The sequence below is a fragment of the Mycosarcoma maydis genome, chromosome 2, assembly GCF_000328475.2.
Source record: "Mycosarcoma maydis chromosome 2, whole genome shotgun sequence".
Taxonomy (NCBI): Eukaryota; Fungi; Basidiomycota; class Ustilaginomycetes; order Ustilaginales; genus Mycosarcoma; species Mycosarcoma maydis.
The window spans coordinates 1,560,727-1,573,492 of NC_026479.1; the positions used below are offsets into that span (position 1 = coordinate 1,560,727).

General features: G+C 53.5%; 5 protein-coding genes across 5 annotated transcripts; 2 read left to right on the plus strand and 3 right to left on the minus strand.

Annotated features, from left to right (window-relative positions):
• Positions 1-37: 37 nt before the first annotated feature.
• Positions 38-1,198, minus strand: UMAG_01328 (putative isocitrate dehydrogenase (NAD(+)) IDH2; the record flags this gene model as incomplete). Its single annotated transcript, XM_011388932.1, has 1 exon — positions 38-1,198. One exon carries the CDS (start codon positions 1,196-1,198, stop codon positions 38-40), a length of 1,161 nt encoding a protein of 386 aa, XP_011387234.1.
• A 2,744-nt stretch (positions 1,199-3,942) lies between these two features.
• UMAG_01329 (putative isocitrate dehydrogenase (NAD(+)) IDH1) lies at positions 3,943-5,106 on the plus strand (the record flags this gene model as incomplete). Its single annotated transcript, XM_011388933.1, has 1 exon — positions 3,943-5,106. One exon carries the CDS (start codon positions 3,943-3,945, stop codon positions 5,104-5,106), a length of 1,164 nt encoding a protein of 387 aa, XP_011387235.1.
• A 336-nt stretch (positions 5,107-5,442) lies between these two features.
• UMAG_01330 (uncharacterized protein) lies at positions 5,443-6,099 on the minus strand (the record flags this gene model as incomplete). The annotated part of the gene is made up of 1 exon (XM_011388934.1): positions 5,443-6,099. One exon carries the CDS (start codon positions 6,097-6,099, stop codon positions 5,443-5,445), a length of 657 nt encoding a protein of 218 aa, XP_011387236.1.
• A 932-nt stretch (positions 6,100-7,031) lies between these two features.
• Positions 7,032-10,943, plus strand: UMAG_01331 (uncharacterized protein; the record flags this gene model as incomplete). Its single annotated transcript, XM_011388935.1, has 1 exon — positions 7,032-10,943. The coding sequence occupies one exon, from the start codon at positions 7,032-7,034 to the stop codon at positions 10,941-10,943; it is 3,912 nt and encodes a 1,303-aa protein (XP_011387237.1).
• Positions 10,944-11,124: 181 nt separating this feature from the next.
• On the minus strand, positions 11,125-12,219 carry UMAG_01332 (uncharacterized protein; the record flags this gene model as incomplete). Its single annotated transcript, XM_011388936.1, has 1 exon — positions 11,125-12,219. The coding sequence occupies one exon, from the start codon at positions 12,217-12,219 to the stop codon at positions 11,125-11,127; it is 1,095 nt and encodes a 364-aa protein (XP_011387238.1).
• Positions 12,220-12,766: the final 547 nt, after the last annotated feature.

Genomic DNA, 12,766 nt, shown 5'->3' on the forward strand with positions numbered 1-12,766 from the left:
TGGAAGAGATTTTCGTTTTCTAGTCGCAGTCGGACGCTTACAAGCGAGAGATGATCTTGTCGGTGAAAGCGCGGGTGCCGAGCTTGCCGCCAAGATCCCCGGTACGCTCGCCGGCAGCGATGGTCTTGAAGATGGCATTCTCGATCTGGTCAGCCTTGTCAAACAGGCTCATGTGTCGGAGCATCATGATCGAAGAGAGCAACAGCGCAGTAGGGTTCGCCTTGTCCTGGCCAGCAATGTCGGGGGCAGAGCCGTGGACTGCCTCGAAAATCGAAGCGTCCTTGCCAATGTTACCGGAAGGCGTGAGACCGAGACCACCAATGAGACCGGCGCACATGTCCGAGAGAATGTCACCGTACAAGTTGGGCATCACCATGACGCGGTCGGCGTAAGGTGCAGGGTCCTGCACGATACGGAGGCAGGCTCGGTCGAGCAGATCCTCGTCGTAGGCGATGTGCGGATACTCCTTGGCAACCTGTCGGCAGGCGTGCAGGAACATGCCGTCCGACATGCGCATGATGGGAGCCTTGTGAACAGCAGTCACCTTGTTACGGCCGTTCTGTTCGGCGTGGTGGAAAGCGTAGCGGGCAACACGCTCCGAAGCCTCGTAGGTGATGAGCTTAATCGACTGGACGACGCCGTCGACGACCTCGTGCTCGATACCCGAGTACTCACCCTCGGTGTTTTCACGGATGAGCACAGTGTCGACGTTGTCGTAGGCGGTCTTGAAGCCCTCGATCGACTTGCACGGTCGGACGTTGGCAAAGAGATGGAAGGTTCGTCGGAGCGTCAAGTTGAGCGAGACGTGACCCTTGCCGATGGGCGTAGCGAGGGGACCCTTGAGTGCAACCGTGTTCTTCTTGATCGAGACGATTGACTCTTCGGGGATGGTCTGCTTGCCATCCTTGATGAACGGAGCGACCGAGACCTCCTCCCACTTGATGGGTACGTTAGCAGCGTGGTAGATCTCCTTGACGGCATTCGAGACCTCGGGACCAATACCATCACCGGGAATCAAGGTGACCGTGTACTTGCCATCGGAGCCCTTTTGCTTGTTGTAAGCCGAGGTAGGGGCGTTGGTGACAGGCATCGCGAGGCCACGGACCGACATCCTGTTGAGCTTGAGCGCCGACGAGGCGAGCGTGGGGCGCTTGGCCAGCGACGAGCTGGCCGATCGGAAAGCAGGGACCGTGAACATGATCAACTGAAAAAGGGAGAAGCGTGAATCGGACTGGGGTGAGAGATCGAAACCAACGGCGATAGTTGCTAATCGTACGACGTCGACGGCGATGGTATCGGTAGCTAGCTCCAGGTGATCGAGGTAGAAACGAGGTAAAAGGTGAACGTAAAGGAAAACGTGATCGTGTGGAGACGTGGTGAGGAAGAATATTTGCTCTACGTGGATCCTGTGGATCCTTTGGATCCTGGAAGCACACAGTCGTTCTCATACAGCGACAGCTTCAATGTCGACGCGAGAGGATATAAAACACTCACAACGACAAAACAAAAACAAAAATAAAGAAAAGCGGGGCATCGAATCGCGAATTCACGTTTCTTGCGGTGCAAGCCGGGTTAAGTTAATCTAATCCTCTTTTTCCACATTTCTTTTTTTTTGCACTTTCTCAAAATATACCCTTATCTTTCAAGGTGACGACGAGAACATTTGCGTCAGTTTTAGGAACAATTTCGTTTGCCATCAAAAGCAGGCAGTATTTTCTTTGATTTTTTGTTTGTTTTTTTGGCTGAAGTTGTGGTCACGGGCCATGCATGAATTGCTATGGCGCCAGGTTAGGTCGCATGTGTCCAAGTCTGGTTGAGGTTAGGCAAGACTCAGGTTCAAGGTCAAGGCAAAGTAAGCCGCTAATTGACACAAATCAAGTGTGACCAGAGCAGGCGTCGCAAGAATTTGTGACTGTCGATCAGAGTTGTCCCCGTCTGCAAACATCCAAGATTGACGGCTCTGTCGCACGTCGGTCGACCCTTAACCCTACTAACCACTCACAACTCTAGCCAAAGTAAAGTTCGAATTTTCACGTTTATTTATTTTCTGTCGTTGTGTGCCTTTTTCGTAGTTTGTCTCTAAACCGTGCACGGTGCACGTTGCAACGGAAAGTCAAGCGTGAAGGGTCTTGGTGTCATTCGTGATTCAAGAAAGTTTTTTTTCTTTCCGCTCTGCAAACGGGCCAAGTCGGACGGCGTTTTCCGAAAGACGAGCGAGCATGGACCTTGATCGCAAATTATTCACGATTCCAGCCCTCTCTCCGCGACCGCTTCTGTTGTATGCTGAGAAGGCGCATCGACGGGCCTCGTCATGGTTGGGTTGCTACACAAATAGCAGCGCTCACAGACTTTGATGCATTCGGGCAGTTTGTACCCCCAAATTTAGACAAGACGTCAGTGTGGAGAGGGCGGGGCCTATGTTAGACTTGAATCTGCGAGAGGAGCCGTGACCTCCGTCGTATCCGAACAGCCTGCTCTGTGGCGAGAATGACAAAGGGACAGGGGACAAGGATGGAAAAGGAACTCAGGACTCGTGACTGCAAGCGAGCGGCCGGTTGATTTTCGCCGATGCATAGTCCAGTCAAGCACGCTCTGTAAACACCTTGTCATATTGAACACGCTAATCAGAGGGGAACGGAGACACGAGAGAAGATTCAATTTTGGGAGCTTTGCTCGTATGGATTCACGATTGATGGTCGCTGAATCTACACGGAGCTAGCGGACGGCTGGAGGATAATATCATATCAGATGAGAGATTCACAGACTGCCATCATGCATTTGATGTGTAGTTATATGTACGAGTCCTGAGTGGGGGCCCAAGCGGACATACACCAGAGTCATGAGTCGGGTGCACCGACAGAGGACATCGGGACCAACGCCGGTCAATACCGTTGGTCCTTAAAAATCACGATTGGGACCAAGCTCTGAGAGAAGCTGCGATACTTGTACCGCACCAAGTTCCGCTCCAGCCTCAAGGCCAGGCTCGCGCTCCCACAACAAACACGGATTATTCCGAGGCGGTTTCGTGGCGTTTTCGTAGGCTCAACAGTCACGAGTGGCATTCGTGATTCGTGATTCGTGATTCAGGATTTGTGATCGTCAGTCAACTCGTGACTTTGTTTGTGTTGCATTTCCAGCTGTTTGGAAGACACAAGCTGCACTCATGACTGGCATCCCTCACGAATGGCCCCTATCCGCTTTGCAACGGAGCTATGCCTCCATGGCAGCCTTCCGATTCAGCTTGTTCAGCTTGTTCAGCTTGTCTGGAGAAAGAGAGCGAAGAGCAGACAGCGCACATCGGACATTGAACCGATCCTTCGATTGTGCAGATAAGACGCCCGACTGTACGTCGCTCGCACATGGAGGGACGATAAAAACCTGGTTTAAACTCCAAGTTCGGGAAAGCGCTAACCTGACGCAAATTGAGAAGAACCTTGAAGCCGTAACCAGCTGCTCACCAGTCACAAGTCGTGAGTCCACAGATGTTGTTGGCTTTTTCTGTGAACTGGATTTTATTCATTTATAATTTCTTTTTCTTTTTCCTTTTTCTGTGCGAGTATGGGCACGCGTCTAATTTTGATTCTCGCTATCAATTTTCGTGTCTTGTTTTCCTTCTGATAGCTCTGCGCACGAGCTACAGTCAGAATCGTGAAGACTAGGCGGTTCTTCCTTTTTTTGTGCCTTTTTTTCTTTCTTTTTTTTTTTTTTCTTTCTTTCTTTCTTTCTTTTTAGCTGGAAGTGAGTGGGGCGAGTGAGTTGGGCGAGTACGATGAGCGCAAAGGGAGTTGTGAGTGAGTGAGTGCTGCTTGTCTGGATACAGCATCGCTCCATCTCACCTCTCCACCCTAAAGCTTCTTCCTTCTCCATCTTATCCGCTCATCCTACGTGGCTGTCTGTCTGTCACCTCCTCATACCGCGCACAGCAACGTCGTCCTCACCAATATGAACGCTCTCCGACAGCTCAACCGTGCTGCCGCCCCTGCGCTCAAGCAGGCCACCAAGTCGGGTCTGGTGCTCCCCAATGTGCCTCAGCTGCTCCGACCGGCCACGACGCTCGCTGCCGGCACTCCCAAGATCTCCAAGGGACCCACCAAATACGGCGGTGTCTACACCGTCACTCTGATCCCCGGTGATGGTGTGGGTGTCGAGATCACCGACTCGGTCAAGGAGATCTTTGAGGTGATGAACGTGCCCGTCGAGTGGGAGCAGTTCAACGTTTCCGGCGAGACGCATGGCTCCGAGTCGCTTTTCAAGGAGGCCATGGAGTCGCTCAAGCGTAACAAGGTCGGTCTCAAGGGAATCCTCTTCACGCCTATCGAGACGGGCTCGCACAACTCGTGGAACGTCGCCATGCGCCAACAGCTCGACATTTACGCCTCGCTCGTCATCTGCAAGTCGCTGCCCGGCTACCCCACGCGCCACAAGGACGTCGACTTTGCCATCATCCGTGAGAACACCGAGGGCGAGTATTCGGGTCTCGAGCACTCTTCTTACCCCGGTGTCGTCGAGTCGCTCAAGGTCTCGACTCGCGCCAAGGCGGAGCGCATCTCGCGCTTCGCTTTCGACTTTGCGCTCAAGAACGGCCGCAAGAGGGTCACGTGCGTGCACAAGGCCAACATCATGAAGCTCGGTGATGGTCTCTTCCTCAACACCTTCCGTCGTGTCGCCGAGGAGTACAAGTCGAGCGGTATCGAGTCGAACGACATGATTGTCGACAACACATCCATGCAGCTCGTCTCGCGTCCCCAGCAGTTTGACGTCATGGTGATGCCCAACTTGTACGGAAACATTGTGTCCAACATTGGTGCTGCGCTTGTTGGCGGGCCCGGTACGGTTCCCGGCTGCAACATTGGCCGCGAGTTTGCTCTGTACGAGCCCGGTTGCCGTCACGTTGCCAAGGACATCATGGGCACCAACGCTGCCAACCCTGCTGCCATGATCCTGAGTGCTACCATGATGCTCCGTCACCTCGGCCTCGACACACAGGCCAACCAGATTGCCGAGTCGGTGTACAAGGTCATCGCTGATGGCAAGGTGCGCACCGCCGACATGGGCGGCAAGTCCAAGACGCACGAGTTCACCCAGGCCGTCCTCTCCAACCTCTGAGCATAAGAGACAAGCAAGAATCAACCTGATACACGAATTCATCCACACACTCGATGTCGATGCATCATGCATGCGCTCATCCGACTGCACAATTCTTAGCCGGTTTCTTGTGGCTGGCAACAGCCGGATCGTTCTTTGGACTGCGATCTTGAGCACGCTCAGAGGCCTCTGCACACGATCCAAGCAGCCGCTTTCATCGACACTGTACATCACACCTATTGACGACTCGACTCTCATCTATGCATGCATGCTTGATTCCCAACCAACGATCTGACTGTGCGACGGATGATTTTTGCTACAAGGATAATGCAGGATGCAGGCTTGGTGGCGATTCAGCTAGCTTATGCGTGCTACAGTAGCAACAGCCCTGATCGACTTGGTAAAGCAGGGCAGCGGAAGTGACTGCGGCATAGGTGCACGGAAGCAGCTTGGCTCTGCGTAGGCTTGTGAAGGAGTCAAGTTGGTGGACAGATCCGTCGACTGGTCAGAGGATCGACGTCGCTTTTTTGCATCCGATGTACAGGACAGATCTGGCTGAGAATTCGAGGGCGAGTGAAGACTCGCAAGGCTGCGTCTTGACCTGTGAAATTTCTTGGGAGCTCTCGATTCGTCGGCTAATACGAGTTGACAGTCGTTGGTGACGCGCAGAACAGGCAGGGTGGTCGAGAGTGATGATCTACGGCTGTTCGGTGTCCTTGATTCGCTGCGTCGCCGACTCGATCGTACTGTTGTTCGTTGTAGCAGCTCCTGCTGTTGCCACGTCAAGTCGGTGCCTCCAATAAGTATCTTGGACGCGGGCTGATCACTGTGTTGAGCGTCGGATGGTGCGTCTCTGTTGATACGATGTTGGTTATCTGACGACCTGCTGCGCCTGCATCGTCTTGTCTCTGGCTGATCGACTGATGATGGAGCGCTTGTCGACTTTTGACGAGACAGTTGCGATGAAGCCGAAGCGGCATGACGCCGAACAGATGCTCTTGTTGTCACCGCCATGCCAGATTCTCTCGATATTCCTCGTAAGGGTTGTAACAATCGCTGTCATGAACGGATGGAGCCGATGATGTGAAAGAGCTAGGAAGATAATCAACGAGCTCCTCAATCAATCGTATGCCTTGGCGCACGAGTGGCGCATCTGACCAAGCTCTCAGCTTTGCTGCACTAGATGTTGCCATAACTACGGGATACTGACCGTCGACAATCACCGTCGGGCTCTCATGGGCTCAAGCACAGCGCTGTTGACTGTCTTTATCGCGGTACACCCGGAGTCGGTGACGGGAAAAATGACAGGTCACATACGCCTCAACTTGCACTTGCTGCCATGATTTTCCAAACTTACTACGCCTTCATTAGAAGGCTTGGAGTAAATTGGTATGTAGGAACGTGCTCCATCGTGCTACCGCTTCATCGCCACAGCTTGCCCCGTTGACGGCAGACGTTGATGCTTGGTTCGAGTACAAGTAGCATTGGGCCGCCGGCAATGCAGCCAAGATGGTGTCTCTCACCCATGGATCGCGGCGGGGCTCTCGTGTCTTGGTCGAGCTGCTGCCTCCACTTTAGACCCAGTCGCTGTCTGCGTGTTGCTGCCGTCTTTTTGTTTTTTGTTTTTTGTTTTTTGTTGTTTTTTTTTGCTTCGTCTTTGGTTTCGGCCAATTCACATGTTCGTGATTCGTTATTAATATTCACGATTTACGATCTTGAATTGTGTGTGATTCGGGTGAAGAGCGTCTCTTTTCAGGGTTTCTCTCGTCAGGCTCGTCCAGAAGATTTCAGAAACACGCCGAAACATGGATCAACTTTTGTGCCGCGTTGGTCTTGCTGCGCCATTCGTGCCTGTAACTACCATCTCGCCTCGGTGGCCTTTGTCCATTTGCAACGTAGATGCCTTGAGTCAGAACAACAATGGCTTACAGTTGCGCTACTTTGTCATGACCAAGACAGCATCCAGTTCGGACGCATCGTATCGACAGAGCTTACAACAGTCGCTGTATGCCGCTCGCATCCTCGCAGGTTCTCTCGATGATGAGCTGGGCATTCAAAAGAGCACAAAGAGCACCAGGCTTGGAGCCCAACATCAGCTCGAAAATCAAGCAGCACTGAACGCAACGCTGTCCGATCGCCTTGGCCATGCTGTTGCTGCCTGTATCCAGCTCTCGTCTTTCCAGCCTGCCTCGGACCCACAAACAGCAACAGGCGATCTGGCTCTGCAGCTCTTGTCGCTCATTCACGCAAATCTAATCGAAAAGAAAAAAGATGCCGACTCCAGAGTCGTCATACAGGATGAGCGACCGCCAGCCTTCAAACGCCAAGGTGTACAGCCAAAGGAAGATATCGGGCTGGGTATCAAGGACGTTAAGCTCGTCACTACGTTGCAGTCTCTTGCTGCCAAGTGGGCTCTTTCGACGCGAATCAACGCTTACGACAAGTCTCTCTTCTCTCTGGCTCCGAAAGCTTTCTCTCAGGCACAAGACAAGCAGAGCGCTACTAAGCTCACTCAACACAATCGTTTTCAAGAAATCGACCAAGACGCCGAGTTGCAGGAACGAGCCAAGGCAAGAGCACAGTTCAACGCGGCGCGGGTAGACCTATTCGGCGTGGTAGAGAGATGGATGTCTCTCTTGGCGACTGGATCCGCTTCTGCTACAACAGATGTGGTCACCATCATGTTGCGCGTCGGAATCGTCGACTACCTTTCCTCCCTTCTTCGCCTCGGCTTTGGTCCTAGCACGTTATCTGAACCAACAGCCATCTCACAATCAGGCGCAACGCCGACCAAGGATACTATTCAGAAGCACACGGCCACGGCTACCACACAACTCCTCAGATTCCTCTCAACTCATTCTGCCATGTCCGCCCTTTCTACAGTGATTGCACACGCTGACTCCAAGCTTGGTGCACCTTCGTTTGTCAGAGCCATGTCTTCTCGCCTCCTCAGCGCGCAGCTTCTGCGACCAGATGGAGTTCGCTCGCTCTTCATCATCACTTTTGGCGGGGCTGATATCGCCGACTCGGCGGCTCAACTTGAACGACGAGGCGAAGAGACGGGTACTGCTGCGCCGGGTACCAACTCGCTCAAGAGATTCGAACAGTGTGCAAAACTGCTTCTGACTCCACCCCAAGGTATGCCCATCGAGGACTACCTTCCGATCATCCTACCCAACTTGCTCGACATCCTCGCGCCCAACCTCAGTGCATCTTCGGCCATCACTCCACCGCCACAAGAACAGATGCGAGCTGCGGGCTTTGTTCTGACTCGCATCTCGGAACGATACCCCAAACTGTTCTTGGATGCCATGCATGCTCGGGTCTATTCCAAATTCAACCCTTCGGCAGAAACTGCTGCCCCAGCACACACCTCTGACACAGACGCAAACACAGCATCGGACTCGATAGTTGCAGTGTCGCCGCAAGATCTCGACCACGCCATTTCGACCCTGTCAAGCTTTCTGCTGTTTTCAGAGCCATCCCCGACCTTCTTTACAACCCTGTTCGAGCCGATCCTGCCGCAGCTCTTGACGTTGTACGACTACCTTCACGTGCCACAACAGACCGCTGGTAAGGCCAAAGTCAGATCACTCGAATCAGCCAGTCACACCGACAGGCTCAAGGCTGAAGTGTCCAACTTTCTAAAAACGTGGGTCCGACTCGTTGACGCACAGCATGGCGCTGCATCATTGTTGGGCTCCATCCAGGCCGCCGAGAAGGGCATCGGCAGTGAGCAGCCTGCCTCTGACCATGAGCAAGGCTTCTTCTGGAGCAACGAGACTGACGGTTTCTCGATCCGCTATGGCCAAGACCTCAGCCACAATCAACAGGACATTTCGACGCTGCTCCAAGATCTCAGCCTGTCAGCATTCGCCAAGCAGGTCAGCACGGGCAACGACAACGAATTCGACTTGACCAAGATTGCTCCAGATCTTTCGGCCAAGCTGGGGCTGCATCCTGATCCATGTCTGCTGGCAACGCTACTCAAAACAGCAGGTCGCAAAGATTTGGCTCGCTATTTGCTGCCTTGCGTGCTAAATATCTATACGGTACAAAAGTCATCTTCCAAGGCTCGGATCGATGGCGTCACAGACAACAGCTCGAACTCCAAGACTCGGCTGGTGCTATTTTTGCAGTTGATTCTGCAGCTCCTGGAGGCGTTTGGATCCGAGTTGCTACAAGGCGACGTTCCGGCCACATTGGCTTTTATCGATTTTTCCCTGTCGACCGCAACTCAACGTCAAGTGGCGACACAGCAGGCCGAGCCAACAACAGCATCTAGGGAATTTTCGGATGTCGATGACATGCCATTCATCTCGGTCAAATCCACAGTTTCCAAGCCTTCGATACCTTCGCTGTTCAACGTTACTTCCGATTCCAAGCATGACTCTGCAGTTCGGGTGGGCGAATCCGACCACACAGGCGATACAGGAATTGAAAGTGGAGCGCACGACGCGGTTGAAGACGAGGACGATGAAGAACAAGAAGAGCTTGTCTCTACTGCTTTGAGTCTGCTGCTTTCCCTTCTGGAATGCGACACGTCCCTCTCCTGTGAGACGCAACCGATGCTTCTCGTCATCGCAGACAAGCTCGAGCCACTCCTCGACAGCTCCTCGGCTGAACTGCGTGGCTTAGCGAAAGAAGCAAAGCTTGTCCTTCTGGCACGTCGCAATGCCATCCGTGGTACGGAACCCATACGCAACAAAGACTCGATAAGCACCGCACACACATCTGCCAAAGCTCTAGCCTACGCACGAGCACAAGAAACATACCAAGAAGCGCTCAAGCTTCTGCAAGATCCGATTTTGCCCGTTCGAGCACACGGACTAGTGCTATTGCGTCGTCTCGTCTCTGACGACTCCAAGAATGGAGGACAGCATGTGGAGCGTGTGGATCCCGCGCTCGTACCGGCTATCCTGGATATCTTTTTGCATGCAGTGCAGGATGAAGAGTCGTACCTATACCTGAACGCTGTCCAAGGCCTGGCGGCGCTAGCATCTAGTGGCGGTGGACAGACCATCTCGCGCTTGGTCGGGATCTATGTCGGACGAGACGACGGCTTGGCTTGGCAAGCATGGACGAGTGGTGAGGTGGAGAAGCGACTGCGCGTGGGCGAAGCGTTGCTCCAAGTGATACAGCGGTGTGGAGATGCGATGGTTGCGCATGTCGACGGTGTCGTACCGGTCTTGTTGGCAAGACTGAGGGATAGAGCGTTGCCGAATGTGCTGCGCTCTTCGTTTGTCTCGATTTTGGGGACTTTGATAGAAGCGCTTCCAACGGCGATGGTGAGCAAAGGGTATGCGCGCCAGCTGGCACAAGTGTGTATCGATATCGTGGTCATCGAGATGGTCCAGCGACCGCAGCCACCTTGGAAACGACGTGGACAGCTCAGCGTCCACGGCAAGCGAGTCACGGATGTCGACGAGCAGGAAACGGACAAGGCGGCTCAAGAGCAGCACAAGCTCGACAGCGCTACGAACAGCGATCCCAAGATCGCGCACTTGCGTCGCGCAGCTGTGCTGCTTCTGACGCTGCTGGTACGGGGCACGCGGATGCAGCTCGAGAATCGACGCGACCCAGCGAATCCCGTAGAGAGTCTTTCGGCTTTGCGTCTGCCAGGTGGTGGTGTGCTGCCTTCGATCGACCATGCCACCACCCCAAGCGCTAGCGTCGGCTTGACCAACAACCAGCTCTTGTTTCCATCGCAATTCTTGGCAAAACTCAAGCACGTTGCAGCTTACGTTCAAGCTGCCGACACCGACGCTGTCGTCTGCACCCATGCTCGCGACTGTCTCGAGCAACTCGAGGCGCTCGAGTTGGATCTTGTCCAGTCCGCCACCTCACTCTCCCGCTGAAGCGTTTCCCGCGTCTCGCTCTATCCCTTCCTATCTCACCCATGTGCATCACCACGGATGACATTCAATCTTACTGCACATGGCGTTATGATTATCGCAGGCTGATCTAAAAATACAATCACGAATCACGAAACGTGAATCTTGAAATCTGGAACTGTGAATCGTGAATCTGAGCTCGCCGTCATAACTTGGGCTTGATAATGGCGCCTTCCGAAGCTGACACGATGGGCGGAGCGAGCTCGAAATCCTTCTCGTCCTGGGGCTGCTCCAAATCGTCGTTTGTGCGTTCGGCTCGGTTGAAACTGAACGCATCTGGCGTTTTCAAGAACTGCATTCTCGGTTTTACCCTGAACTTTTTAACTGCCAAGGGGCTATTGAATGCCAAAGTGATTAGGTCTGCCTGACTCGGTTGGGCTGGGCTCTTTAACGAAAACTGCGGTTTTTCTCCGTACGCGATTTTGGCTGCTAGGATGAGGATGTCTGATGTCAAACCTCGGATCGGGTTTCGTTCGTCCCAAAATGTGTGTCTCCGTATACGGTAACCGCCGAGCCAAAGGATGTCGCGGCATGTGTGCCAGTCTGAGATCGGTGAGACTTCATTTGCTGGCATATGCCGTAACGCCTCCGGGTCGGGCGTCAAGGGCAGATGCAATGACCGTCGCAGGTTTCGTGGTGGATTGTGGTACAGAAACGATACAAGTGGGAGAGAGAACAGGCTGTCCACTTCTCGCGGATTCAGGTGCGGCTGAACAGTGTGATCCGTGAGCAGCACTACGAAAGGTGTCACCACCAGTTCGTTGGCTGACAGGAACGGAGGAAGCTCGCAAAGCTTGACTGCTTTGGAAGGATCGATGGGTAGACCAGTTTCCTCAAACGCTTCGCGTCGCGCTGTGTATTCCAGATCTCGATCCGTGGGTTCGAAGCGCCCACCTGGAATGGCTGTATCTCCACCATGCGACCGCAGACGAGAAGAACGCTTGGATAGAATCACATACAGCTCACCATTGCGTCCGGCAAACAGGCAGAGTAGCACTGCTGCTCGACGGTAAGCTGGCACGGAGGAAGGACACGGCTCAGATCCAAGTTTCGGACGATAGGTCGAAAGATTCTGAAGAGCATGGATGGAATGCGAGGTGAGCCTGCCGAGCGCTTCTGGTGCAACACCGAGCGAAACCGCTGCTGCCGAGATGGTTGTCGATGGTTGCGACCCCGACGAGGAAGACGCGGATCGATCAGGGCCAAAAAGGATGTTGTAGAGCGTCTCTTTGACCGTCATGGTCGGCACACAAGTCTATTCAGCTTTGGTACCCTGTACAAGCGAGATGCGACGATCGATGGTGCGAGACTCGCAAAGAATGAATCTTGTCCTCCTATGCGTGCTGACTCGACCCTATCGGGAACTGCTGCGGCTATACGATGAGCAACAGAGAAAGACGATGACGCTCGGGGTCGATTACGCCCCTGCTTACGCGCAACAAGTCACACGTGATACCTGTTCGGATAGCGCTGTTCGAGGGCGACCAAGGATAAGCGACAATGCGGCTGACAGAAGGTGAAAGCGAGAGGTCGTCACCGTCAAGTTGGACCAGGCGGTGACACGGGGTAGAAGAGTGTTGATGTTGCTCCAAGGTGTTCATAAGTTAGTCACGTAAAGCCGGTTCGCTTAGCCGATCCCGGATTCACGATTCGTGATTCTCGATCTGCGAAGCGTCGTGGCGATCAAACATCTTTTATTAAATCCCACGTCGCACGTACCACGTGCCCATGTCTCTCGTCCACGAAAATCGTGAATCGTGAATGTCCGCCGACCACTAACGCACCAA